This window comes from Balaenoptera borealis (assembly GCF_965194805.1).
Source record: "Balaenoptera borealis genome assembly, chromosome: 2".
Classification (NCBI taxonomy): domain Eukaryota; kingdom Metazoa; phylum Chordata; class Mammalia; order Artiodactyla; family Balaenopteridae; genus Balaenoptera; species Balaenoptera borealis.
Genome location: NC_138867.1, coordinates 146,067,143 through 146,091,421, shown reverse-complemented (window position 1 = coordinate 146,091,421; position 24,279 = coordinate 146,067,143). Strand labels below are relative to the sequence as shown.

The window sequence follows — 24,279 nt, the reverse complement described above, 5'->3', positions numbered from 1 at the left end:
CTGCCAGAACTCCAGAGCCGTGCTGTACCTTTTGGGTCAGCCCCAGCAAAATGGAGTCCTCCCAGGCCGCTGTCTCCTCTCCACCTAACTCAACTGGTTTTTCTTCCTAACTCAGTTTTGAGTTCAGGTCTTGCACAGCACACAGGACTAGCTAAACCTAAATCTCAAACGGGAACCCAGCAGCAAGGAGCCTAGAAAACAGGTTTTTAGCTTTCTGGCCTCTGCAGTATATATAGGAAGGCACACTCAACGAGAGGCGTGGAACAAGCAACTCTACCCCATCTGGCATGTGGCTGCCCCTGCCAGACTGTAAACTCTCTGTGGCCATCAATGTCATAATGTATCCATGTTCTCTAGAATGAATGAAACTGTGGAATGAACTGAAATGAATCAAAGGGGGAAAGACTTCTCATTTTTTATAACACATTGTACCTTTCCTATGACACGTATTGTATTTTGCATCTTACAGTAATTCGTGCTCACATTCATTTTCTCTGTAGACCAGAAGTTCATCTCCTTGTCTCCACACTCATAATAGGTAATACATGTTTGTGGACTGAATAAAAGACATAAACAGGCTACTGGGAAGAAGTCCTGAGCCCCGTTCCAGCTTGAAGCAGCGCCTGAAATAGCCATTTCATGAATATTTTGGATTTCCTGCTCTGTGATGCCATCACCACTGCAAGGATCCACAGGACAAGGCCCCAAGGGGGAGCTTCAGGGGACCTGGGTTCCAGGACTCCTCCAAAAGCTGGAAAAACATCTGCTCCCATTCAGCCAGCCAGGAAACATTTATCTACTGGGTGCTGAGTGTGGCACCACTGCCTTTCCCTACTCTGTTCATTAACCATTTTCTTGCCAATAAGGGCGTGCCAGTGATTCCAACTTGTGTCGCAGTGGAGTCCCATGGATAACACATGGAGATTTTTACTCTACCCTAGGAGAGGGGCTTTCCTGAGCCCTTTACATTCTGAATGGCCTCCCAGCATCCTAAGCCAGGATCCCTCACCTTTTCCATTCCTGACACATCTGGGAACAAACCAAGGTACCCAGAGTGGGTGGTGGACAGAGGTCCCCTTTCCAGCCACTTGTGAATTGACACACTAAACCCCACTGCACGTGTCATCTTTCAGTCATGTTTAGAGCTCTCACCCTCTCCCTCAGGCTCAACTGGACATCTCTTCCCCAGGCCTTCCCCTGGCCTCCCAGTTTCATGTTCAGTGTCTTCCTCTTCTGCAACACTTATTTCACATGAAACCACTTGTATCATCCTCACTAGACTCTAAGTTCCATGAGGCCAGGCACCAAGCCTATTTGGTTTACCTCTAGACCCCCAGCACCTAGCCGGGGACTGACACGTAATAGATGCTTATTAAATGTTTGCTGAGCCCACTAACTTTCATCCTCAAATAATAGTTATGTAATATTAATAATAATTCTCTACATAGTTTGATTGCTTACCAAACATCTCTATGAGTGAGTGTCCCAACTCTAGGGGGAAAGACAGTGCAGGTAATATAATTATTATTCTTCTTCCTTTTCAGAAATGAAATACCACCTATGAGATAACTAACTTGCCTAAGGTGGTGGAACCAGCTTGAGAATTCTAATGCATATCTGCATTAAAATTCTGACTATAAACCTTGGGTCATACACCATCTGTTCACCTGATGCTCTGGCAGCCAAGTGAAATACTGGTAGTTAGTGGAAGAGAGCAGTGGAAGGAACAGGGAGAAGCAAAACCCAGGCCTCTGATGACTTTTCTTTCCTCTAGTGTCTGCTTGCTACCTAAACATGGTCACTCTGCCCATCTGGGAGCTGGGGTCCTCGAGCAGGGGCATGTCTCTAAATGACCTGAGGCTGGGCAGACAGTTTGTGAGGCCAGCGAAGCCTCATCTTCTGGGGAGGAGGGAGATGAGGGCTGGGACACAGGGGCGCCTGTCCATTATTATGTATGTGCACACTCACATTATGGACCAAATCCACACCAAGGCACGTATACATATAAACACATACAGAATGAGCCACCGCACAAACAGGTGCCACACAGCATTATGCACATACACACTGATATGCAGTTACTGCCGACTCATACACACATTTAAACGTGCACCCAACACATATATCCAGCCACTACTGTGTACACACTGAAACTGAAGTACACTTCTATTGCACACCAAGCTGCAAGCTTGGATATGTGCGTATATATGTGCAGACACAGCCCTGATGTATGTTTGGACACATGCACTTATGCATGCACACACACACATAAAACTACACACGATTCCTAATCACTCTCGAGTACACGCACATTCAGTACACAGGAAGAGGTACTCTGTTATAAGCTGTCATGCCCACAGCACAACCCCTAGATCCACAGCGAGATGAATGCTCACGTACAAGCAACACACATGCCTCTTCAGACATGCACACATACCCACGCACTTGCAAACGCATGGATAACAATCACTCTCGTGCACAGAAAATTTCAAATGCACTGACAAGTTCTACGCACAGAGCGATGCATCGACACACTCAAGTTGTCACCGGAGCTGAAAGGTTTTTCCCAACCGATGCCCAAGAGCGCGCCGCGCTGCGGGCCGGCCCACGTGACCGGGCGGAGAGCTCTGTCGCCCATGACGGGATGGGAAAAGTATGCCCGGGGCGGGCGCCGGCTGGGCTGCAGCTACGGAAGGCGGGACGGCCCAGAGCTTCGTGGCTGCAGACCCGTCTGGACGTGGCCGGCAGCGGCGAGGGTAAGTGTCTGCGCAGTCCGCCCAGTCCGCACCTCCGCCACCCTCCGGCAGGGACGGAAAGTGCGGTCGGGGAGGGGGGATACGCGGTGCCGGCGCGGGTAGGAGGAGGTGGGAGGGAGGGTACTGCCAACACCCCCTCTCTGCAGGCCAGGCAGCCTTATGAATTACAACATGAATTGACATTTATCGAGTGCTTACTGTGTGCCAGGCTCTGTGCTCAGAGGTTTTCTCGTTGATAGTAATAGCTCGACCATTTGTTGTGCACCTATTTTGTGCCAGGCCCTGCCAGCCCTCCACTTAAGCTCTTTCATTTCCATGACAACAGGTTATCACCACCTGCAGAAGGGGCACCGGGCTCAGAGACGTTAATGACTTGCTCAGGTTGCACACCTAGTAGTTGGTGGTAAAGGAATTTGAAGCCTGGTAAGTCTGAGCCCAATACCCGAGCTAACAATCATAGTTACTTATCAAGTGCATTATCTAATTGACTCTTGACAATTGATTTCTTAATCAAATATATCATACAGACAGGCAAGCTGAGATTTGCACCCAATTCTTCACAACTCTCTTCACTCTCCCTCTCCTCCTCACTACTTGTCTCCAAGCCTTGTCTTATTTACTTCGTTCTTATTTCTCCATCCCCACTGCCACTGCCCCATTCCAGGACTGTTCCTTTCAACTAAACGGTTGCATTGGCTCCCTGCAGCCTCCAAGCCCAGGTCTCTCCCCTAAAGCCTGAATCCTTTGCACAACCTCAGTGCAATCGTCTTCTACCCTTTGACTGCAAAACTCTCCTGCGTGGAACCCTTCAAGGGTCACCTCCTTAGACTGGCCATCTCCCAGAGACCCCACTGAACCAGCAGCAATAGCAACGACAGTGTCCTATATGTGCCAATCCAAGGCTGAGGCTCAGTTAGTGTTGTTCCAAGTCCTCTCTGCTCCTCCATTTCCGCCCTCCCATCTGCACAGCTCTCCTCTGATTCATTCCGTTATCTGGTAATCATATCCAGTATGCTCACTTTCAACTGCCTCTCGGCAAACCTTCCACACTTTTAAGAACCTCACTACTGCCCTTCATTCTAACACATCCAGTGCAGCACAGGCTTCCTTTCTTCCCAGATGTTTGACTTCTCCCCATCCCCTAGCAGGGACACAGCCTTGACTGTCTTCCAATCCTTAAGCCTTCGGGTTACCTTTTGTTTTAAATGATACAAAACTGACAATGCTTACCTTAAAAAATTCAGACAGTACAAAAAGGTGGAAAGTGAAAAGTAAAAGGTCACACACTCCTTCCCAATTCTGGGAGGTAACCCCTTTAACAAGATGCGTGTCCTTTCAGGAATTTCCCACACACACATCTCTATTTATCTGTGTCTATCTTGTTTAAACTCAAGGAAAAATCATACTTGACATTCCCTGCTACAACTTGCTTTTTCACTTAACCGTGTACACTGGCCATCTTTCCATATCTGTGTATACTCTGTTCCCGTGTATAGTGTGTCATTACACAAATGAATTGAGATTTCTTTCACAAGTCTGGGGCATCTTCAAACCTACTCAGCCTCCACCAAATATTCAGCAGATTCCCCCAAGAAGTTACTTCTTTCTCTGCAAATCCCTCCATTCTTCCCCGTCTTGCTATTCCTCCTCTCATCTTCACCTGCAGATTGGACACAGATGACTGGACCTTCTTTCCTACAGTCCCAGTGTCTGGTGCTTTCTACTCCTGAATGTTCATCATGGGGCAACACAGACCCTGTATATACTCACAGCTTCCACCACTCCTTCCTCCAGGTTAGAGGCCTGCCGAGCTGGCTTTACCTCCATGAGGTGAACTCCTGCATAAGTCAGATTTCTGTTAATCAAGTTCTAATCTAGGTTTACTTTTGAAGGGAATTCTATGCCAAATCTTTTCTCAAGGAAATAATCTTCCTTTGGATTTGTGCATTGCTGTAACTGGCTTACTTCTATAACACACACACGCAGCTGCCCTGTTAGTTAAGGCTTTATGTACATGGGTCCTGTGCCCAAGCAGAAGGGCCGTGATAGAGGGACACGAGCCCTGGGTCCTGAATCAACAGGCTTGGGTTCCATCCCAGCTTTGACCTGGGAAAAATCACTTCACTGTTCTGAGTTCTGTATTCTCTCCTGCCAAATGGGGATGATAGCATCAGCCTCTTAGGACTGTGGGGAGAATTAAAGGAGAAAACGAACATCAGAGCTTTGAAATAAGAACACACAACATACATGCAGAACAAACACATGGAGAATACCCTCTTCCTCTAGATCATATGCCAACAAAGGCCGTGCATGATACATAAGTGAACAGGATGCATGACATTTAGGAGTGGTGAGGACTGGACACGGAAGAATATAGGTCCTGTGTATTAGTTTGCTAGGGCTGCCATAACAAAGTAACACAGACTGGGTGGCTTCAACAACAAAAATGTATTTTCTCACAGTTCTGGAAGCTAGAAGTCCATGATTAAGGTGATGGCAGATTTGGTTTCTTCTGAGGCCTCTCTCTTTGGCTTTCAGATGGCCACCTTCTGACTGTGACCTCACATGGTCACCCCTTGGTCTGGGTGTCATGTCCTAATCTCCTCTTCTTATAAAGATACTAGTCATATTGGATTAGGGCCCATCCATATGACTTTGTCTGACCTTAATTTACCTCTTTAAAGATCCCATATCTAAATACAGTCCCACTCTGGGGTTCTGGGGGTTAGGACTTCAACATATGAATTCTGGGGAAACACAATTCAGCCCATAACAACTTGTCCAAGAGGTAGCCAATTAGTGCCCTGCCAGAATGCTGCCAGATCCTCCAGATTCTCAAGAAAAGCTGGAAATCTTTTTTTTTTATTTGAAGTATAATTGAGCTAGAATATTATATTAGTTTCAAATGTACAACATAGAGATTCAATATTTTTACACACTACAAAATAATCACCACAATAAGTCTAGTTACCATCTGTCACCATATTAAGTTATTACAATATTATTGACTATATTCCCTATGCTGTACATTACATTCCTGTGACTTATTTATTGTATAACTAGAAGTTTGTACCTCTCACTCTCCATCTGTTTCACCCATCTTCTCCCCTACCTCCCCTCTGGCAACCATCTGTTTGTCCTCCGTATCTATGAGTCTGTTTCTGTTTTATGTTTGTTCATTTGTTTTGTTTTTTAGATTCCACATATAAGTGAAATCATATGGTGTTTGTCTTTCTCTGTCTGACTTATTTCACTTGGCATAATACTCTCTAGGTCCATTCTAGGTCCATCCGTGTTGTCACAAACGGCAAGATTTCATTCTTTTTTATGGCTGAGTAATATTCCATTATATATCTTCTTTATCCATTCATCTATAAATGGACACTTAGGTTGCTTCCATATCTTGGCTATTGTAAATAGTGCTGCAATGAACATAAGGGTGCATGTACCTTTTCAAATTAGTGTTTTTGTTTTCTTCAGATGTGCATTTTCCCAGAAGTGCAATTTCTGGACCATATGGAATTTCTATTTTTAATTTTTTTAGGAACTTCCTTACTGTTTTCCATAGTGGCTGCACCAATTTACATTCCCGCCAACAGTGCACAAGGGTTCCCTTTTCTCCACATTTTGGCCAACACTTATTTGTTGTCTTTTTGATAACTACCATTCTGACAAGTGTGAGATGATATTGTGGTTTTGATTTGCATTTCTTTGATGATTAGTGATGTTGAGCATCTTTTCATGTGTCTGTTGGCCATCTTTAGAAAAATGTCTGTTCAGGTCTTCTATCCAATTTTTATCAGGTTGTCTTTTTGCTGTTGAGTTGTATGAGTTCTTTGTATATTGTGCACGTTAACTGTTTATCAGATATATTGTTTGCAAATATCTTCTCCCATTCAGTAGGTTGTCTTTTCATTTTGTTGATAGTTTCCTTTGCTGTGCAGAAACTTTTTAGTTTGATGTAGTCCCATTTGTTTATTTTTACTTTTGTTGCCCTTGGCTGAGGAGGCATATTACAAGAAAATATTGCTAAGACCAATATCAAAGAGTGTACTGCCTATCTTTTCTTCTAGGAGTTTTATGATTCCAAGTCTTTAATCCACTTTGAGTTTATTTTTGTACATGGTATGAGAAAGTGGTCCAGTTTCCCAACATCATCTATTGAAGAGGCTGTCTTTGCCCCATTGTATATCCTTGCCTCCTTTGTCATAGATTAATTGACCATACAACTGTGGGTTTATTTCTGGGCTCTCTATTCTGTTCCATTGATCTAAGTGTCTCTTTTTGTGCCAGAACCATACTGTTTTGATTACTGCAGCTTTGTAGTATTGTTTGAAATCAGGGAGCGTGATACCTTCAGCTTTGTCCCCGTTTTTCAAGATTGTTTTGGCTATTGTTTTGGGGTCTTTTGTGTTTCCACACAAATTTTAGAATTATTTGTTCTAGTTCTGTGAAAAATGCCATTGGTATTTTGATAGAGATTGCACTGACTCTGTAGATTGCCTTGGGTAGTATGGTCATTTTAACAATATTAATTCTTTCATCCATGAGCATGGTATATCTTTCCATCTGTTTTCTTTCATCAGTGCCTTACAGTTTTCCAAGTACAAGCCTTTTACCTCCTTGGTTAGATTTATTCTAGGTATTTTATTTTGAAATCTTGATTTTAACATAAAAATCTCCCAAATTTTACATTGGCAACAATTTCAAACGTTACAAAAAAAAAAAAAGACAACAACAAAAAAAAAAACCAAAAGCACGGTGCAGTCTGTGGTTTGCATAAGGCCATTGATAAGCCAGCTGGTCATCCCTTGTCTAGATTATAACTTCCTCAGTGGCAGGACCATCTTCCATAGCTCTCAGCCAGAGGTCCTTGCACATTGCAATCTTAACAAAAATCTGATCACTGAATGACAAAATTCCAATTTTACATACTTGTTTAAAGTAGGGCACACCCATAGAAATCCTGCACCTTTGCATTCATGCCACGCTGTAAAATCACCTCAGCTGTTATAACTGCCTTCAGGGCCATTTATCCCAAAGTTCACAACTGTTCAACTCCTCACAAGCTCACTGTTCTCACCATTTTACAGATGAGGAAACAGCAGACCCAGGTCTGCTCATTTATCCTTCTCCCATTATATCTCTCTCATTATATTGTTTTCATATAGTGTAATTATATCAGAATAACAGTACTACTACTGAGTGCTTACTGTGGGCTGTTTACTGAATGATCCTATTTACTATTCAGTTACTCTATAATGGAAGTATGAGCCATCAAATTACTCATGGAGACATTCCTAAAGACCTCAAATAATTCAAATTGGTGTAATTCAATACTCGCCAGCTGAAGGATGGCAGGTATTTCTGTTTACCCATTAGAATTTCTGTTTACCTATTAGAATAGCCTTGCAAGGTTCTTGACAAACTTTCACACATAAAGTGAAACAATAAATATTTTTATACCATGCTATTTCAAATTCAAATGATTCAAATAAGATGATACACATTGCTTTTCCCATTTCACAGACAAGAAAACTGAGAGATTAAATAATTTAACAGAGGTCAAACAGCTAGAAAATGACTCTTAACCATTACTTAACCACCAGCTCAGCTCTGTGCTCTCAAAGGTTAGCGTTGTGTCAGATCTTTAGAGTTACACTGAATGCCCATCGCAGCCTGACTAGAAGTGACTCCATGGAAACCAGCAAGCCCAGGGAAGTCAAGGAAAACTTAGCTTTTTCTCCCCAGCCCTTCAGAGTTCAGACTTTGTTCCTCTCCCTCAGTTCCTGGATCTGCAAGCACAGTCCTTTCTACACCATTCCAAGGAATCATGTAGCCCCCAAATTTCCTTCCCCTGCCTTCTGTATGGTCCTGGATGCTCCTCAAGGGAGCCTGTATCAAAGAGAAAGGAGGAGCAAGGCTTGCTTTCTCTCCTGGTATAGGTAGGCCAGGTGGGACCCTCAGTATAACCAGATGGTGTGCCCTATAAAAGCAGCAACCACATCTTTTCATCTTCAGATCCCCAGTATCTGGCCTCCAAGGCAATAAGAATAAGACACACCATTTATTAGGCAGCCTTTCCAAGCCATGGTACCAAGTACCTGCATACGTGATGGCCCACTTGACCTCCTGTCACCTGATGAGATAAACACTCTCCCACTGATTCACCTATATCTGTACTGTGGAGCCTGAACATGCCAGGTGGATCAGGGGTATAGGGCCAAGCCAGACACCCTCATCCTTCCCTTAGGACGGAACGGCAGGAGTGAAGGCCAAGCCTCCCTAGGAATCTCCTTTGGTAGCAACAGACAGAAATACAACTCAAACTATCTTACCTGAAAATGGAGAATTTATTAGGAGCCTTCAGGGGCCTCCACCTGAAATGCCACAGGACTCATGGAGGAGGTCAGGGTGATTTTCCGTTGGTTGAACTGCTGTTGGTGACAATTTTAAACAAGGTCTGAAGTTTTGTATCATGTTTTGCTTTCAACATGCATCATCTTGTTTGCTTTTCATAAGGACAAATAATAGCTAATGCTTTTATACTTCTTCCATATGGCAGGCCTTACTCTAGGAAAATTAAATCCTCATAAAAACCTTCTAAGGTAGGTACTATTATTATCGTCCCCATTTTGGAGAGGATGAGGATGAGGGGGAGAGGATAAGTAACTTGTAGAAGGTCCCACAGCTAGTTGGTGGGATTTCAACTCCAGCAACTCTGCTTCCATCTAATACAATAGCCACCGTGTGGCTGTCAAGCACTTGAAACCTGGCCAGTGCTGCAAGTGTGAAATACACCCTGGGCTTCGAAGACTTAGTGGTACTTAAAGAATGTAAAATGCCTCAACAATTTTTACATTGATTACATGTTGAATTGATGATATCTGAGATATACTGGGCGAAATAACATATGAAAATTAATTTCACCTGCTTCTTTTTACCTTTTTCACGTGGCAGTGAGACCGCTTAAAATGACACATGCGTCTCACATCCTCCTCCTATTGGGCAGCGCTCTGGTCGGCCACTTGGAGGCCGGCCCTCAGGAGAAGCTGGATACATGGCTCTGAACACCCGCGGGCCTCCTCCCCCGTCTTCACACCCCACACGTCAGCTGCCTGCTGCTCTCACTGCGGTCCTTGGTCTCCAGGGCGGAAAACAGCTGTGGGCAGGTTCAAAGCTTGACGGCTTTGGCTTCAGCCGCCCGGGAGCCTGACTCTGGCCCTCACTTCGAGGACAGCTGAAGTCCCACGTGAAGCAGCCAGGGACCCAGAGGGTGGGCTCCGCGCCCACCACATCACATGCCACGCGTGTTGGTGTGTAAGAGTTTGGGCATATCTGTCAGAAGCTAGAACTTGGTGGCGGTAACGCAGGGCCCGCCACGATGACTTCCGGGGTGCCGTCCGAGTTCCCGCTGAGACAAACCTCGCGAGATCCTGGCTCCTGCTCCGTCATTAGGTCTTGCTTTGGCATTGGACCTCTTTCTCTAGACTGAGCCAAAAACAGGGGGCACGGGGGTGGGGGAAGGAGAAAACAGCAGATCAAATATTTTCTGAGGCCTCTTGGCAAGTGGGCCCCATGACTTTTAATCCTCTGTATTTAGACTTAGTGCTGGAGTGTTTCCAAATGGGCATCGGTCTCCAGATCCCAGGAAAGGGAGCTGGTTCCGTGAGCACTGCGGGAGGAGCGGCGGCCAGACCCTTTCTCCTCCCATGGGCCTCTGTCAGCTTCTTAGAGAAGCTGTTTCCAATTTGCTTCCTGGAATTCAGGGAGGGCATGGGGTGTTTTTCATCATGGAAATTTCACTCCCATCAAAGCGAATTTTCAGCGAGCTTCATCTGCGAGCAAGGATCACCCCAATCCCATCACCAGCCCTTTCCTTTTAACTGCAAACACAGGGAGAATTGCCCGGCTGCGTCAGGCTCAGGTGTCCCCCACCTGAAACGCTCCAGGGGCTCCTAGTGGGAGGTCAGGACTGCACGCTGTTAGTTCCGCTGCAGTTGGTGGCAGTTACGATTTTAAACAAGGCTCTAACTTTTGTATCATGTTCTGCTTTCAACATTGGTTATCTAGTTTGATTCTCAGGAGAACTCTGTAAGGCAGATGGGGTGAGGGTTATGATCGCCATCTTACGGGTGAGAAAATGAGGCGTGGCTAGGAGGAAATGACTTTTTCCACGTGGCCAGTGAGTTATAAAACCAGGCCTGGGACCCACGTGTTCTGAATCCAAGACCAGTGTTCTCCTTGGGTTTCCCTCAGTAGCCAAGTGTGGTTTTGTCATCCTTTTGCTCCCGTTGCTCTTTTGTTACACGAGTGACCATTTCATTCGAGGCCGTTGAACAGCTGTGAGTTGAGCTCTTATTACGGGCAGGGCAGACCCCGTGCTAAGCTGTGGTCATAACAGAGAGCAAGACAGGCAGGGCCTCTGCATTCCTGGACCTTCCACTCCAGGGGGAAGACAGACAACAGAAAGTTAATGAGCCAAGGAACAAAAAATATATAATCACAACTCGGGCCAAGTCTCTGGAAGGAGGACCAGGGTGGTCTGAGCAAACAAGCAGGGGTGGGCCTCTCTGAGGAGGTATTAGCCCTGAGACTTGAAACATGGGGCAGGCAGCTATCTGAAGGCTTCTGAGGGAGAGGGTTCCTGTGTCACACGCGGGGCTAGAAGCTTTGAATACATTATCTCATTATTCCTGGATGAACTCCGTGAGGTGGGTGTACTATTATTCCCATTGGATAGTTGAGGAAACTAAGTGGCTGTGTTTCCCACGGCTCTTAGTCACTGAGTGAAACACCATCCCTACTTGTCAGTGTGTCACAACCTCATAACCAACATGGCAAATTTATTTGAGCACAGTTTATGTCTTCCGGTCTCCAAGGGAGATTGTGCAGAACTCAGGCTCAGCAACGTTGCTCAAGGCCCAGGCAAGTGTCCCTGGAGTTTCCACATTCAGGTAGAGGCATTGAGAGACCCATATCCCCACTGCTGGCCCTTCTCACATCACAGTCTGAATAGAGGGCCCTTGGGAGGGAACCAGGGGTTCATGTCCTGAGAGCTAAGGGCAAGAGCAAGGAGGAGGAAGGCTCCGCCCCTGACAGGGGACCTCAGGCTGGGGCCCTTTAAGCTCCTAGTGTTTTCCTAGAACACTTGTCGTTAAGAATCATTAGCTACTTAACTCAGAGATGAGGAGCCCAGGGACTGGGTAAATTAAAACCAGACTGAAGAACTTCATCCAAGCTCATCACCTCATGATTCCATTTTGGGGGTTGAACCAACTAACATTGTTTTCCCTTCAGCAGGAAGACTATCCCATGCAGCCTTCCCTGTTCAACTCACACCAGTAAGGACAATTTAGGAACTAAGATAGTTTTTTTTAAAGGTGAAGAAGGACTAATGCTTATTTTTTCTTATCAATTGAACAGGCATTTATGGAGTACCTGCTGTATGTAAAATATTCTGCAAGCCCCTCCCTGGAATGGGGGTAGGGGCCCTGTGCTCTAGGAGGTCAAAAGGAGGAGGGGTTAGAATTGGATCAGGTTTGGGTTAGAAAAACTGGGGAAAGGAGAAAACTTCTTTGAATCCAGGGGTATCAGGGCCCTTTTGGATTTAGACCACCACCTTGTTTTCTCTTCACCATGAATTTTCTTCAGGGCGGAGTCTGGGTCTCAAACACGCATTAACCAAGCAAATATTTCTTGACTACCCACTATGAGCAAAGAAGTTGGAAGCCCTGGGGATATAGCTAGTGTCCCTGCTCCTGTGGGGCTTCCATTTGAATGGGAGAGGCCCAGTAAGTGGGCAAGCAGACAAATGCAGTGAATATGGGTGAGATGTAAGGGCTGGAAAGACAGGACAAGGAGCTGGGCTCCAAAGGGAGAGCTGTCTGAGATGAAGGCCTTGGAGGAAGTGACATTTAAGCTGAAACACAATGGATAAAGAGCCAGCATGCCAAGAGGGTGGGCCCCTGGGCCGCAGGCAAAAGGGTGAAATGGAGCTTGACCTGAAGAGGGGGGAGTGCAGGAAGAGAGGGGAAGAACCAGAATTAGGATGGAGGCAGGGGGCCCTTGCCTTTAAGGCCACATCGAGGGTTTGCTATTTGCAGCCAGCAGCCACTGGAGTAAGACCGTCCAGGAAGTGATGTGGCTGAGTTATGTTTATAAAGGATCCCTCTGGCTTGGGCTTGGAGAGTGCCAGTGCAGGGATCAAGAGACAAGGCTGGAGGCTCTTGCCAGCTCTAAGCAAGGCATGAGGTGATGGTGCTGAAGGGGAGGTGCTTTGTGCACCCTGGTCTTTTGGTTCAGCCCCTGGGGACACCCCGTTAATACTGCAAAGGGGCATCCCAATGGTGGGATGTCAGGGCTCAGAGGCTGCCCCCCATCACCTTGGCTAAACCACGTGTGGGCCTCTCAAAGGACAGGAGGTTTCCTCAAGCATAAATCTCAAGTACCCTGAAGGAGAAAAAGCATCACTTTTACATTTTCTTAATCATGTATTTTATATGATATAATAAAAGATGAGACATCAAAGAAATTTCTCTGTTGCTGTGTGTGGCTTTGGCCTATGCTTCAAGGTCTTTTCTGTAATTTGGGATATTTAGGAAGAAAAATCCAAAAAACACTGACATAATGGAAAACATTTGGGCGTTAAGATCCGCCAAACCCAAGTTCAGATATAACTTCTGCCATGAACTAGTTGTATAACATGAGCAAATTAACCTCTCCGAGCTTCAGTTTACTCTTCTATAAAACAGGAGAAAAAAAAAATAGCAGGGAAGGGAACAAGGCGTAGTACATTACATATAGTCTTCAGAGCCCCTCAGACACAGGTTCGAATGTTCTCCGCAGTATTCGAATTGTGTGATTTGGGGTAAAATCATTTCATTTCTCAGAGCTTCTGTTTTTTTTTTTTTTTTTAATATTTTATTTATTTATTTATTTATTTATTTTGGCTGCATTGGGTCTTAGTTGTGGCACACGGGATCTTCAATGAGGCATGCGAGATCTTTCGCTGCAGCATGCAGGCTTCTCTCTAGCTGTGGCGTGCGGGTTTTATGTCTCTAGTGGTGGAGCGCGGGCTCCAGGGTGTGTGGGCTCGCGGTTGAGGCTCGCGGGCTCAGTCGTTGTGGCGCACAAGCTTAGCTGCCCCGCGGCATGTGGGAACCTAGTTCCCCGACCAGGGATCGAACCCGCGTCCCCTGGATTGGAAGGCGGATTCTTTACCACTTGACCACCAGGGAAGTCCCCGAGCCTCTGTTTCTTCCTCTGAAAAACAGGACAATAAGTTTACTGCCTTCGTAGGGTTTATTGTAAACTTCAAATAAAATAATTCCAGTAAAGAGCTTTGTGCAGTGCCTGGAACTTTGTAGGTGTCCAGTTAAGTCAGTTTGCTTCTGCCTCAGTTTCCCTGTCTGTAACCAATGAGGTTGGCTTAAATGGCCCATTGGGGCTCTCTTCAAGTTTGTCATTCTAAATTTATTTTTAAGCCCCAGCAAGAGTTCACCTATCTGGGTGCCTTGGGGCCTTGGCCCCCCTGCAAGCCCTCATCCCCAGGTTTTTTCACCACTGTGGTGTGGAGAGTAGGCTGGGAGCAGGGCTATTTGGAGCTGTTTTCTTCGGAGGTGCCCTGGAGGCAAGGAAACTCTCTGCTCCCTCCCTCTAGGTTTGGAACCAGAACCTAGTCTCCCCGCCTTTATTTCCAAAACAGTTCCTGGCTTGAGCTGCTTCAGGAACCTCCAGGCTCCAGCTCTGAGAAATACCTTCCTCCCTGCGCGTTCCAGAGCCTCCGCCCAGCCACTGGGGCCCACCCTGGGCCAGCATCACTGAGCAGGATCACTCAGTGAGCCCCCCTCTCAGCTCACTTCCTCCTTCCTCCCTCTCCCTTGTCCCAAATATTCGCAGGTTGCAACTTTCCAAACTATTTCAAACCTGCTTTGAGAAGTCGGTTTCTCTTCTGGGGCCCCAGATGTGTCCCAGTTCACAAGTAACACTAAGACCAGTTTTGTAAGATTCTCATCAAGTAGACAAGGGAAGGAGATGGAGATTCTTGGGGCCTGGGGACAGTTTTCCAAAGTCCGTCATGCATGTAACTTCCACCGAGTTTGCCTCCCACCTCCCACTATCGTTTATGCAGCCCATGTGGAGCCCAGGTGGCACCAGAGAGACAGCAAACTGCAACTTTATTTTTGCCTCCCTCTGCCTCTTTATAATCTAGCCAATGAGGGCGCTCCCCCCTCCACTAGGTAATCCACTCCCAGGTTATCTGCTCTTCAATCTTTGTTCAAAGGTGAGACTTCTTCCTGTTCCCCAGTGCAGGTGTAAGGCCGGCTGGACCACCTGCCCCCCTTCTCAGCTCACCTCTTCCCAGGCTGAAGGAACGAGGGGAAGGAGAAGTAAAGGGACAGACAGCAGGGGGATTCTTGTTTCTTGGCAGGAACAGGGCTAAGCTCCTCGGCCCGTCTGGGCCTGGCAGACACGGATGATGTCTCTTGTTGGGGACCTTCTGTGGGCTCCTTGGCGGTCCCCAGGTTGAGCCCTCTGACTGTAACAGCCGTGAAGCGGGCCTCCACACTTTCTTGTGCAGGCAAGTCCAGGCCTCACCCTCAGCTTCTAGTTTTCAGGCATCCACCCTGCATGCTTATCACTGCTGGGCCCCTCACTTTCTGTCCTGGCGCCTCCAGCTCAGGCCGGCTGGGGCTGCGGAATGTCTGGCACCTTCCGTCTACCAGAGAAGGGGAGGAGGCAGTCAGCCCCCTTTCTGTGCAGCAGGGAGCTCTCTCTTCCCCCTTTCATGCAGCAACCTGCCACTTTCCCACCCACCAGCTTCCAGAGGCAGGCCTCAGATTCATTTCCACGCCCCCACCCCTCCCCCACCACACGGGTTGCATTTTATTCAGTAAAATCCAAGAGTGCCCAGAGTCATGGAATGAGCTCTCAGACTATTCCTTTGTCATTTCTTCACTTTGGCCTGACCTCTCGATTGAGCATGCAGCCTCTCGTGTGTCCTGGTGCTCAGGTGAGAATTTCGATTTTAAAACACCCTCTTTCCCTGGCCCGCTAAGTCTTTCTTTGCATCCTCTCCCAAGGGCTAGATACCCAGAGCTCACCTGTGCCCCTGTCAAGTCCCTTTCTTTACGTTGTGCCACAGGCCTTCCTTGCATCCTAGGAGATGCTCTGTCCCAGGGTCCCTGGCGCTGTGGTCCTGTCTGGGGGTTTCCAAGGTTTCCATGCTTATTTGTGGAGGCTTGCTCAAGATTCTTTAAGAGTGGGTGTGCACTGCCACAGATGACAGTGCTCTTTGTGGAAAAGGGATATTAGAAAGGGGTATAGAGGCATGAAAAGTGTACTGTCACCAAACTGAAACTGTTTTTTCTTCAATTCACCAGGATTACAGAAATTGAAAAGACAATAACTTTGTTACTATATGATGTCATGTTATTTAAGGCAGTATCTGGTACTAAATCATCTCTACCTATCCAGGGACACCTCTGTGACATTTATTCTCTGAGGTCCAGAGAAGGAAAGTAACTTGTCCAAAGTCACCAGGTTGGTGAGCCTTGGAGCCGGAACTAGACCAGGCCCCCTAGTGGCAGCGCAGTGCAGTGCTGCAGTCTCCCCTCCTCTCCCTGGCCGGGGAGGCCTGGTCTTCTCTCCCCTTCATCTGTTCCCAGGGTTATTAAAGATTTGGAGGGGTCAGGAGGAAAGGTAGAATCGGCCTGTTTCCAGAGGTGGCCCAGTGGTCTGGACAGGCTCCCAGGCCTCAGGCAGTGCAGCAAGTGAAGGGAAGGGAGGCTGAGGGCCCAGGAGGGAGCTGTGAGCTCCAAGGGTGAGACCTGAGCAGTGGTCCTCCCCTACTGCCCGCGCCACGGCTGCGGGGAGCCCCCTCATGCTTGAAGGTTGTGATGAGGCAGCTGAAGGCTGTGCGGGAACGGAGAAGCCAGCAAGACTTCATATCTAGTAAGAGAGGGCCAAGTGGAGTCTGAAAGTCTCAGTCAGCATCAGAGGTGAAGGGGCTTAGAAATCATCTAGTCCAGTGGTCCTCAAAATGGGTCCGTGAACCGACAGCATCAGTGTCCCTCAGATACCACATAATAATGCAAATCTTCCAGCCGCAACGCAGACCTACCGAATCACAAACTCTGGGGGTGGGACCCAGCAGTCTGGGTTTGGACAAGCCCTCCAGGTGGATCTGATGCATGCTCGAGTGTGGAAACCAACCCCTTATTTTTCAGGGGGGGAAACTGAGGCCCAGAGAGGGAAAGGGGCTTGCCTAAAGTCACAAAGCCAGTTACCACTTCAGAGCTCATCCTAGAGGCAAGAAGTCGTGTCTGGAATGTTCTCTCTCCTGGTTTCATTCCAGGGAGAGAGGCTGTTGGTCACAAAGTGACTGAGCCAGTTTTTTGAGAGATCTTGAACAAGTGGCTTATTTCTGCTCTGGACCTTGGCTTCTGCATCTTCCTGGTGAGGGGCTGGGGGTAGATAATCTCTGGGCACATAACACTCTGGTCTCTGGTGTGATCATGCCCCAGCCTTAAGGACATGGTGTGAAATTAAGACATATTGAGGCTTGCAAATTGTCCCAAAAAATTACATCCCACACGACTTTTCCAGGAAGCTATTACACCAAATGTGCCACCAAAATGAGAGAGTGAAAAAATAAAATAAAATAAGAGAAAGACATGGGATTCGTAAAGCAGGAGATATAACGCAGGAGAGAGGCAAAGAGGATCGCCATGATGGTTATAAAGGAAAATCCTGGGATGACAGCTTAGCATGTACAAAGGTTGGAATAGGAGAATGGAGGGCTCCAGGACTTATGCCTTTAGGAAAATAAATAGAAGAGGTAAATTATCTGATACATTTGATAATGTAGAAAATAATGGCGTAGAGAACTAAGCAAATAAAATTATTAATATCTCCAGTAAGAAAAGTGTGTATAAGAAAGGAAGTATAATTATAGTACAGTGCTTAGCTTAGCAGTAAACAAGACATAATAATTCAGAGTGAATTTTGATTTAGTCAAAAATTATATCTGAACTGCATGAGGGAGAGAAAACAGGGTCCTAGAGTGATGGAAGAGGGCTGAATCCTCATCTGTCATAATAGAAATTCAAAAGGAAATGTCCAAAATTGATAAAAAGAAACCATGTAGACATATTATCTTTTTTTTTTTCATTTTTATTTATTTATTTATTTATTTATTTATGGCTGTGTTGGGTCTTCGTTTCTGTGCGAGGGCTTTCTCTAGTTGCGGCAAGCGGGGGCCACTCTTCATCGCGGTGCGCGGGCCTCTCACTATCGTGGCCTCTCTTGTTGCGGAGCACAGGCTCCAGACGCGCAGGCTCAGTAATTGTGGCTCACGGGCCTAGTTGCTCCGCGGCATGTGGGATCCTCCCAGACCAGGGTTCGAACCCGTGTGCCCTGCATTGGCAGGCAGATTCTCAACCACTGCGCCCCCAGGGAAGCCCCATATTATCTTTTAATGTCAATAAATGCCAGAAGAAATACCCAAAAGAGTTTGGAGTGGGGGGAGGGCTGAGGGGTGGGTATGAAGATCACACACAATTTTTCATTATAAGCTTTATGGTATTATTTGACTTTATAACAATGTGAGTGTATCATTTTTATTATTTTTTAACTGGAAAAAAGAAAAAAAGCAGTGTAGCCTGAAGCAAAGCACACAAGCTCTGGATTTGCACAGCCTCGTTCAAATCCCAGCCCTGCCAACTGCTAATTGCCTGACTTACTCACGTTGTGAACTTCTCTGAGCCCCCATTTCCTCTCCGTATCTATTCGGTGAGGATGCTGTGAGATTAAGTAATGCGTGGAAAGCTCTTAGCCCAGGCCTGGTGCACAGGGAGCCCACGGCAGAGGAGCTGTGCCCACGGCCCACCAGTGCTGCTCAGGCTTGGGGCACCTTCACTCAGAGCTGACACCTCACTTCTCACCCACCAGTGTGCTGCCCCAAATCCTCTGGGAGGGGCAGCCTAGTTGCAAATCACCACCTGCAGTTGGAAGTATTGATATTTCTCCCCTTGTAACTTTCCATTCATGCCACATATTTGAATGAAACCATGGATCGTTTCTCTCCATCCACAGCTCCACCCCATCAGCTGTCACTGGGCTGTCAGTCCTGCCACTCTGGAGCGCGACAGTGTGAGGATGTGTGCCACCCCCTCAGGAGCCCTCCCAAGTGTATTCTGAGTCCATGACTCAGCTCATCCAAATATGTCCTCAAGATGTGATGACACTGTCCAGCTACTTGTATGTGATGTGGGAGAGAGGAAGGATCAGAAATGTAACTGTGTCTCTCCCAGATGCCCTCTCCTCCTCTTCCTCCTCTTGATGCCTTTCTGATTGACCCCCAGTTAGCTCACAGCTCTCTTGCCTCCCATAGGTGACCACCATGATCCCCTGGGTGCTCTTGGCCTGTGCCCTTCCTTGTGCGGCCGACCCGCTGCTTGGTGCCTTCGCCCGCAGGGACTTCCAGAAGGGCTCCCCTCAACTCATCTGCAGCCTGCCTGGCCCCCAGGGCCCACCTGGCCCCCCAGGATCCCCAGGGACCTCAGGAATGGTGGGAAGAATGGGCTTTCCAGGCAAAGATGGCCAGGATGGCCAGGACGGGGACCAGGGGGACAGCGGAGAGGAAGGTAAGAAGCCCAGTGCCTGTCTCTCCTGTTCCCACCTGGGGTTGACAACATCTGACACGAAAGGGGTTTGCAAAGTTATGAAAACTAATGTGAATCCCATTTCATTATAAACCAAATTAATGTGTCTTTAAAAAACAGAGCAGTATATTCTCTGGAAAGGAACAGTGAGCATCAGATCTTCTGTTCCTGCCCCAGGTGCACCGTTGATTTGCTGAGTGACTTTAAGCAAGTCTCCTGAAATATTATTCAGAACTCTTCCGGTCGCAAGCGACAGAAACCCGATTTATAGCCCCAAATGGAATTTATTGGCTCATACAGCTAGAAAGTCCAAGAGCTGAGCTTCAGGAATAGCTGGGTCTAGGAGCTCAAATACTGTTGTCAAGGCTTTGCTTCTCTCTGTGTGTTGGTTTTGTTCTCACAAAGGTTGGAAGTTATGAAATGCCCACTGGTGGGCTCAAGCCTACCTCCTCATGGCTTGATCCATAGAGCAATTCTCAGGATGACTGAGTCTCCTTGATCACATGTGCATCCTGGACCAATCCCTTTGACTATGGAGGTGAGGTACCACCATTTGCTAGGACTGGGTCAAGTGCCCACCCCTTGGCGTGTGTGAGTGTGTGGTGGGGGCAGTTGGCCACTGTGACTTACAGCCTCACTAGGACCACATGAAGTAGTGAAGGGCAGTTTCCCGAAGGAAGGGGTGCCAGGCAGGCAGCAGACAAGTTGGATACTGTCTACAGGCCTTCTCATCCTTGACATTCCTTATATCTCTGAGCGCTTACCCCAGTAACCAAGCACTTTTCAGTGTCAGCAGCATCCCAAAGTGTACATTTTAAGCATTAGTGAAACCATAATTTTTATTTGTATGGCATTTTAACATTGACAAAGCACTTTTGAGTATGCTGCTCATTTGCTGGTACAGCAATACCATCCTATGAATGAGGTATTCTTATTATCCCCATGTTACAGATGAGGACACAAAGTCAGAATGATTAAGTTGAGAACAGCAGGTCGTAGCTGCAAGAACTTGAACTTTGGAAACAAACCTGGATGCCAATTTTGACAAATTACCTCTCCTTTCTCCAAACCTCAGTTTCCTCTTCTCTAAAATTGGGATTATCACAGGACTTACCTCACATGGGTGCAGTGAAGATGAAATAAAATAACATGTGAAGCACCTGTCTCAGAGTAGACATACAATAAATGGTAGTTGCCCCTTAATAGACTTGCTGAGCTCACACCACAGGCTGGTAGCAGACTCCAAATCCAGGCCCTTTCCTACCAGATCAAATTAATTCCTCCAAAAGCACCTCCTTTCCAGAAGAATAACTATAAAAATAATGATAATGGCTTTGACTTAAGGGGGGTCAGAGTATGTCAGGCACTGGAAAACATAGTTCCCATTTTCTGACCACAGTGGTCAATTCGGGTCTGAGCGTGTGCTCCAAGCAGAGCCAGCCAGAGTTTGCATGACATTTTATGACATGATCCATCATCCTTATGAACCCTAAGAGAAACAGGATATCTCTGCTCTTGACTTTCCCCAGCTTGATTAAGAACTCTGAGGATGTAAGTTTGGGGCTGTTTTGGCTGTCTCTTCTGCCATGTATTGAGTCTCTGCTGAGAATTAAGCCAACACACCAAGGAAGGCAGTGTTGAGAGATGCAGAGTCCTGACACACATAACCCAGATAAAGCTGGGTCATCCTGGGACCAGTCATAGGACAGGATAATCTCCAACCACCTTCCCCCTGACATACACATACAAACCCACCTCCAGAAAGGTCTTGACAAGTAAAAGTCAGCTTTTCCAGAAGTTTCTCAAAAAAGGAAATCAAGAAGGAAGCACACACCATAACACGTCATAAAACTTCCCAATAAGCTTCCTTATCTATTTGTCTTCCCAAAAAACTCCAATCCAAAATGACCCTGTCTTTATTCCTCCTCTTCTCAGGGTTCTTTCTCCCACCTTTTATTTATTTTCATTTTTTCCAAGAACAGCTTTTTGACCGTTCTTAGTTTTATTTTTTCCCCATTCCTTTTACTTATTTTTAATTACACGTATAATACGCAAATACATTTTCATTGTAATATATTCAAACAGTATAAATAAAGGAAGATCTCTTCTTAATTCTTACCCCTCATCATCCTCCTTTCATCCTCCAAAGGTAACCACTATTAATTGGTTAAATGTATATCCTCCCTGGCCTCTTTCATATATTTACATGTACGTATAATAATACCAAACACTTCCAGGCACTCAGCATAAGCAATCCGTTCCTGGAAACTAGATGTTCAGTGAGAAAATGCTATTTGGAAATCTATTTCCCGGTTACTTAAAATAGGAAAAACTTAAACACATTACACGTTAACCCAAAACTCTAAAACACAGAAAAATGCCTGTATGTGTACATATAAGGAGCCAAGTACCTTGTTAGGATGTAAAATATCTGCAACATTACCTGCTGATCACCCAGTTTGCAGGGTGGTTAGTGAACACTTGCTTTGTGTGCTGTGATGCTAAGACACTGCTTAGCGCCTGGCAACCCCTCCAGCAGCAGGCTCCCTGATTGGCATCTGGCATGCTTTCCAAAACATCTACCCACAGCTCTGCCAGTCTGCCAATTGTATCAACCGTACCACCACTGTGTTTGGATGTGACTCCAGTCGTTACCCAGATACAGTTTGTTTAAAATGTTGTATTGAGTTTGGGGGACATAAGTATAAATGTTTCCCACGTAATCATCAGCCAAAAATGTTGTATTGAGAGAAGCGCACATTATTAGAGTATGGGTATTAAAAACCCAGAGGTGTTCTACAGGCACATATTACTGTGAAAATGTAATACTGTGAAAATATTCTGCAGGCTATACCAAGTGTATTTAGCAAGTGTTTACTATGTGCCAGGCACTTAAATGGGTGTAGAAATACCGTTGTGGTTTCCTCTGAACAAAAAGAAGTTTCTGCCACCTGCTTGTTCCTCTTAACAGTGTAGTTTAGAGAAGTTTTCAAACAGTGCACGTAAACCTGCCTCATTTTTTAAACTCCTGTGGAGAATTGCACATAATGGATGGACCATAATTTTTCTCAGTATCTCCCTTTGGTTGGGCATTTAGTTGTTCCTAGTTTTTTGCTATTGTAAGCAATGCTGCTGTAAAAACCCTTGCCCACGTGGGCAGGGATCTTGGGCACTGGGCAGGGCGTTCACTAAGGTCAATGGTTTGAAGTCAAGAGGCTTCTTGCAATTCTTGTCTCAACCCATTACCAGCACAGCGGGGGGGAAGGATTGATCTGGCAGACAAATCAGACTCTTCCTTAGAAGGCAGGACAAGGGAAGGGCGTGAATTGTTACGCGTTAGTCTTGCCCTGAGCCACATGATTCTGGAAGGTATGTATCACATTCGCATTTTCCAGATAAGAAGGGAGAAGTGCCCCTGGTTATACCATCAGGATTTGCACCCATTCCTATGCCACTCCACAGCCTTCATGTTCTTTCCCTTATCCAAAGGCTTGTGCTCTAAGGATGGAAAGCCCAGGCCAACGGCCTCTGCCTAGTTCTCTGAGGTCCCCTCCGTAACACCAGCTGCTCTGTCTTCCAGGTTCACCTGGCCGGACAGGTAACCGGGGAAAGCCAGGACCAAAGGGCAAAGCAGGGGCCATTGGGCGGGCCGGCCCTCGCGGCCCCAAGGGGGTCATTGGTGCCCCAGGAAAGCATGGCACACCGGGCAAGAAGGGGCCCAAGGGCAAGAAGGGGGAGCCCGGCCTCCCGGGCCCCTGCAGCTGCGGCAGTGGCCACGCCAAGTCGGCCTTCTCCGTGGCAGTGACCAAGAGCTACCCAAGGGAGCGGCTGCCCATCAAGTTCGACAAGATCCTGATGAACGAGGGCGGCCACTACAACACGTCCAGCGGCAAGTTCGTCTGCGGCGTGCCAGGGATCTACTACTTCACCTACGATATCACGCTGGCCAACAAGCACCTGGCCATCGGCCTGGTGCACAACGGCCAGTACCGCATCCGGACCTTCGACGCCAACACGGGCAACCACGATGTGGCCTCGGGCTCCACCATCCTGGCTCTCAAGCAGGGTGACGAGGTCTGGCTGCAGATCTTCTACTCAGAGCAGAATGGGCTCTTCTATGACCCATACTGGACCGACAGCCTCTTCACGGGCTTCCTCATCTACGCCGACCAGGACAACCCCAATGAGGTGTAGACAGGCCAGTGCTGGGTCACCGAGGAGGGCACCAGCTCCTGAACTTGGGCTTCCAGAGCAAGACCCCTAAACTGTTTGTTGGAGACTGGATGTCGGGAGCTTCTAACCTCTGGCCGACCTCCTCTGCCCCTCTGTTCCTCCACCATTAAATCCAAGCTTTTTTATTCATCCTTCCATCTATCCATTTGCTAATTTTCTTAATATGTACTATGTGGCGGGCACTGTGCTACACTCCAGAAGGTACCTCAGTGAACAAGACAGACAGTGGTTCTCTCCTCGTGGGCCTCACATTCTAATGGGAGAAACAATTTACAAACAAACCAACAAATAGTATAATTATTGTGCCAAGATGGAAATGCACATGCCATGGTTGAGAGTAATAGGAAGAACAGGAGACAGGGAAAAGGGTGAAATTAGTTTTTTAGATATCATCTTTTTGGGTTTACTTACATAAAATCTACAAATCTTAAATGGACAGCTCAATGAATTTTCACACAGGTACACACCTTGTCACCTCCATGTAGATCAAGAACAGAATATCTCCAGCCCCCCAACTCCTCAAGGCCCTCTGAAGTCCCCTCCAAGTCAGTACCAAGAAGAAGTTAATTTTTAAGCTGGGCCCTGAAACAGGAGATGTAGCAAGGCAAAAGCAGGGAGGGGTG

The 24,279-nt window shown here is 46.8% G+C and overlaps 1 protein-coding gene and 1 long non-coding RNA gene across 4 annotated transcripts; one reads left to right on the top strand and one right to left on the bottom strand.

Annotated features, from left to right (window-relative positions):
- On the top strand, window positions 1-23,785 carry C1QTNF2 (C1q and TNF related 2). Of its 3 annotated transcripts, XM_082379897.1 has the most exons (4): window positions 2,671-2,756; window positions 3,082-3,179; window positions 19,153-19,405; window positions 23,004-23,785. In XM_082379897.1, exons 3-4 carry the CDS (start codon window positions 19,162-19,164, stop codon window positions 23,615-23,617), a joined length of 858 nt encoding a protein of 285 aa, XP_082236023.1. In that variant the 5' UTR covers window positions 2,671-2,756; window positions 3,082-3,179; window positions 19,153-19,161; the 3' UTR covers window positions 23,618-23,785. The 3 variants fall into 3 exon arrangements, with proteins under 3 accessions (XP_082236022.1, XP_082236021.1, XP_082236023.1); XM_082379895.1 differs by lacking the exon at window positions 3,082-3,179 and having other exon boundaries at window positions 2,629-2,756; XM_082379896.1 differs by lacking the exons at window positions 3,082-3,179; window positions 19,153-19,405 and having other exon boundaries at window positions 1-2,756.
- LOC309623240 lies at window positions 7,190-19,138 on the bottom strand. The gene is made up of 2 exons (XR_014241288.1): window positions 9,701-19,138; window positions 7,190-9,193 (listed from the first exon to the last, which is right to left on the bottom strand). It is a non-coding gene; the product is annotated as an uncharacterized lncRNA (long non-coding RNA).
- Window positions 23,786-24,279: the final 494 nt, after the last annotated feature.

What these genes read in the sequence shown, in the direction of transcription:
- C1QTNF2 (XM_082379896.1), top strand. Translation starts at nt 2,351, where the DNA reads ATGCCCACAGCACAACCCCTAGATCCACAGCGAGATGAATGCTCACGT. An exon ending in CGTGGCCGGCAGCGGCGAGG is followed by an intron (nt 2,757 to 23,003) that starts GTAAGTGTCTGC and finishes TCTGTCTTCCAG; the next exon opens with GTTCACCTGGCCGGACAGGT.